This window comes from Fukomys damarensis, unplaced genomic scaffold (assembly GCF_012274545.1).
Source record: "Fukomys damarensis isolate Sample0158 unplaced genomic scaffold, DMR_v1.0_HiC HiC_scaffold_16, whole genome shotgun sequence".
Taxonomy (NCBI): Eukaryota; Metazoa; Chordata; class Mammalia; order Rodentia; family Bathyergidae; genus Fukomys; species Fukomys damarensis.
Window position 1 is genome coordinate 119,207,544 of NW_022900928.1, and position 4,519 is coordinate 119,212,062.

General features: G+C 42.8%; 1 protein-coding gene across 1 annotated transcript in view; it reads right to left on the reverse strand.

The window, feature by feature from the left end:
- Window positions 1-1,588: 1,588 nt before the first annotated feature.
- Dnpep (aspartyl aminopeptidase) overlaps window positions 1,589-4,519 on the reverse strand; it is a 9,517-nt gene continuing 6,586 nt past the window's right edge. The window contains exons 14-15 of the mRNA XM_010611827.3: window positions 2,199-2,366; window positions 1,589-1,865 (exon numbers count right to left, since the gene is read on the reverse strand). Of these exons, the coding sequence (XP_010610129.1) occupies window positions 1,815-1,865; window positions 2,199-2,366 (219 nt within the window). The 3' untranslated portion in view covers window positions 1,589-1,814. The remainder of the gene's footprint in view (window positions 1,866-2,198; window positions 2,367-4,519) is intronic.

The following is a 4,519-nucleotide window of genomic DNA, read 5'->3' on the forward strand; positions in this document are numbered from 1 at the left end:
CCTCCTGAGTGCTGGGATTACAGGTGTGAGCCACCATGCCCGGCAAGGTGAAAATATTTTTATAATATATGAACACATAAAAGGAAACCATTACAAGAATGTAAGTCTTGGGCCAGGGATTTATTTAGCTCAGTGGTTCTGCTGCCTGCCTCAAAAGCACAAGGTCCTGAGTTCTATCCCTGGTATGGTACCAAAACAAAACAAAAGAAAAATGTATGTCTCCTTTGTCACCACATACAGAAAACCACTGGTGAAAGTATGATGTATGTATATTTTTCAGGCTTTTTTCTACACATCCACATGCATATTCATATACCCATAAAAATGCTTGTGTGGGTACATGGATTTGGCACACAATGAAACATGTTTTACACAATTCTCTAACCCACCTTTTCTGCTCAACAATGACTTTGTGATCTCTTCATGTTAGCATGTATGACTCACCTTCTAACAGCTACACATTAATATTTCATACTATACTTGGCCTTGTCTTTACTGAGTGTTATGATTTAGATCTAAAAGGGCCCCCAAAGGTCTCCTATGTTCAGAGCTGAGGCTTTTGAAAGATGATTAGATTAGGGGGATGCTATACTTATCCATTGATGAGTTCATGCTGTTCACAGGTGGGGCTCGGATGAAGGGGCAGACCTGCAAGGGTGTATTCTTTTTTTTTTTGGTACCAGTGATTGAACCTGGGTCCTGCGCTTGCAAGGCAGGCCACCGAACCACTGAGCTAAATCCTCGGCCCTGGAAGGGTGTATTCTTGTACTGGTTCCTTGTTCTTCCTTTCTCACTTCCTCCTAGAGCAGCTTTCCTCCTCCTCCTCCTCCTCCTCACCCCCACAATGCTATTTCTACCTTGGAGCAAGCCCACCATGCATGGAGTGAACCCTCTGAAACCATGAGCTGAAATAAACCTCTAATTTGTGGGTATCACACATTCTGTCCCAGTGAAAGAAAAGTGACTGAGAAACCTTTATGAATATTAATTTTTTGCCATTGTTAAACTAGATTTGTTACGAACATGAATATATGTCCATACCACTGCAAGATTTTTAGCTTATGTGACCGTATTTACATGGAAATTAATTTTTATATAGGTCTCAAACTGGAAGAACACCAGTTAGTACAATTATTTTGGGGGAAAGACAGAGGCTGGTTTATAAACAAACTTAGGCCTAATTTTTTGGGTGATAATCTTCTTTCCTGATAATATATTAACAATTAAGTGATAGCAGGGACTGCTGAGAAGTGGAAGACCAAGGGAGATAAAGCAGACTGTGTCTTGCTCTTTGTAGCTCCCAGAAGGAGCTGGGAAGGCTGGGAAACATCCCTGATTGTTCAGGGTAGTTCAGAAGAGGACCTAGTGCTGATTACAGAGACCTCAGAAGGCCAGCGATGCTAGTCTATGAAAGACAAAAGCATTGAGCTTGCTTCCTGAGGGAAGGGAGGAATTGGGATGGGAGGAAAAATGACTTTCTCATTGTGGACCTACCCCACCCTTCACCTACTTCAAGCCTATATTTAAGAAAGAAACCAGTACCCAAAAAAAAAAAAAAAAATTAAAGAAAGAAAAACATTTAAAATCAGGACTCTCAGTCCCCAGAAGCCATGGCCTTTTCTACCTGTAACACAGGCTCCTCCTCTTCTCTGGTTCCAGTGGATCAAGGCAGGCTCAACACCACCCTCTCACCTCCAAGCAAGCACAGTGGAGAGTCTGAGTGAAAAATCCACTTTAATAATCTAGCTTTAGCTCAGCTGAGGACCTCTCTTCTCAAGTGCAAAGAGGTGGAAGAAGAGTCTTGCCAAGGGTCCTCAATCCACAAAGAGGTTACCACTCAGAGAAGGCAACAGCTCAAAGAAGCCCTACAATGAGAGGCAACATGAGATTTGGATCAGCGAATGCCCGGATGGAGGTGCCCCACCAACCTTCTGCCACAGACCCAGCAAGAGAAGTGCTGAGGTTACACCTACGCTTGAAAGCTATACCATCTTTTTATCCCTTGGCCCCCTCTAACCCCTCATTTTCCTTTGGGGCCCCCGAGCCTTGAGAAGAATGATGACCCAATTTCCTACATGGTAGCACCATGTCAACCAGCCCCCATCATCTAGGCCAACTTAGGGCTGGTGATGTTGCCTTAACAACCAATCCTGGGAAGGGAAGGAGCCTAGTGACCACCAGCAGGGGGAGGGTATTACCTTGAAAAGGGTGAGGGTCTGCAGCACACCTGTGGTACAGGCCGTCTCCCGGATGGAGTGCATGGCCAGCTGGGGGCTGCCTAAATCCAGCACCCGCAGCCCCAGCCGAGAAGCCAAGATTGGGCCGATGGTGGTGCCACAGGGAGAGTCATTCCGGACCATGAGGTCCTAAAGAAAGAAGGGGTCATGAGCCGTATGTGGCATGTTTAGGGCCCATCCAGGAAGAAACCTTACAAATGCAGGGCTGGGAAGGCCTGGGGATGGTCCAGTTCTACCTCCTGGAGCATGGAAGGGACCAGTGTGAAATCACAAAGCCAACATGAATGGCACACTCCAAAGGACAATCTATTCTGGCTTGCTCTCATTCTCTACTTGTACTGCCACTAGCTTGGTTCAAGCTACTATCATCTTATCTCTCATAAACATTCTAGCTGGGGATTTACTCAGTGGTTCTGCCACCTGCCTTGCAAGCACAAAGACCTGAGTTCGATCCCCGGTACCAAAAATAAATAAATAAATAAATAAATAATCCATTCTCTCTATGGCAGGCAAGAGGATTTTATAAACACTTACCTTTTCTGTCATCCTCTTGCTTAATATTCCCCCCTCTACACATACACACACAAAGAAAATGCACTCAGTAGTCTGTGTATAAAAAACACTGCTCTTATGGGCCAGGGATTTAGCTCAGTGGTTCTGGTGCCTGCCTCACAAGTGCAAGGACCTGAGTTCAATACCCAGTACTAAAAAAAAAAACACTGCTCTTAGCACTTTAGTTATTGTTGTTGTTTTTGTTTGTTTTTTTGAGACAGGGTCTCACTATGTAGTTGAGACTGACCTAGAACTCACTATGTAGCCTAGGTTGGTCTCGAACTCACAGCGGTCCTCCTGCCTCAGCCTCCCAAGTGCGGCTGCTCTTAGCACTTTGAAACAACTTTTTTCATATTATGGTTAAAAAAAAAAAGAAAAATCATATCATGACTCTAGATGTCAAGATATTCAGTTTAAGAGAAAACAGAATTATGAAATCAAATAAATAACTATTTTATTGTTTAAATAAGAATTACAGTATTAACTCACGATTGCTAAAAATAATTTTTTCGCCATGTTCATGGAAATGATCCCAAAGAACACTCAGATGAACACTCATAATAACAATGAATGCTCCTAATGCTAGAGTGTGATCTCTAATTGTTACCCCAAAACTACAAAGTCTACAGAGAAAAATGAACAAGATGAACCTATTTCTTTTTTTTTTTTCTTTTTGGTACCAGGGATCAAACTCAGATCCTTGAGCTTGCAAGGCAGGCAGCAGCACCACTGAGCTAAACCCCTAGCCCAAGCCTGCGATTTCTTGTGCCAAAAAACAAGGAAAATTTTAAGAGTCATGTCACAAGGGCACAGGAGTTGCAATGAAAGGGTTCCCTCTGGTCAAAGATATGACAATTTGAGGATTAAATATGATAATTGTAGTACACCACATCACACTGAGTCAATGAAAATCCATGATTCTGAAAGTCAAAAAAAGAAAAGGAAAGAAATACTGATTTATCATTTGCAATGGTGACATTAGGGGATGGAAACATACCTTGAAAAGACTAAGCACTTATGCTCTTTCCAGTGGGAATATATTTCATGATAACCAAACAACCTTAGGTGATGGGGTAGGGAGAAGGGATTCTACTCTATGGTGGAAAGGATGAAAGAGGAGAAGGCATGTGATGAAATATTGTCTTAGGCAAGGACTATCAATTAGTATTAAAACCATTTGGTGTCTGATGGGGAACTCATTGCTTACACAGCTACTGTCCAGCCAATGGAAGGAATCCACCACACGATGGGAGGACTGAAGGGTACTTGAGTCCAGTGGTCCATCCTATCACTCCTTAAGGTGGACCACCCAGATCTTATTTATGCAATCAGTATGAAGGGGATACCAGCTGTGATGTTTCCTAGCCAAATGTTTAATTTGAAACCATCACATCTTCAGATATAAATTCCGGTTTTCAGGAAATAAAGGGCTAAGAGGCACATGCTAAATGATACCATGAGCAAGCAACCAGTCAAATCCAGAAAATGAGAAGATCAACTTGGTTCCAACAAGCCAATGTTAAAGAGTTAAAAAAAAAAAAAAGTGTGTTGGTCGGGAGAACAGGGTGCAAGGAAATATTGGCCAGATATAATGCCTGGGTGCTACAGTAGGCCAAACAACTATAAAGAATATTTTGGGGGACCTGGCATGGTAGCTCATACCTGTAATCCCAGCACTCAGGAGGCTGATATAGGAGAATCATGAGTTTGAGGCCAGCCTGGGCTATATA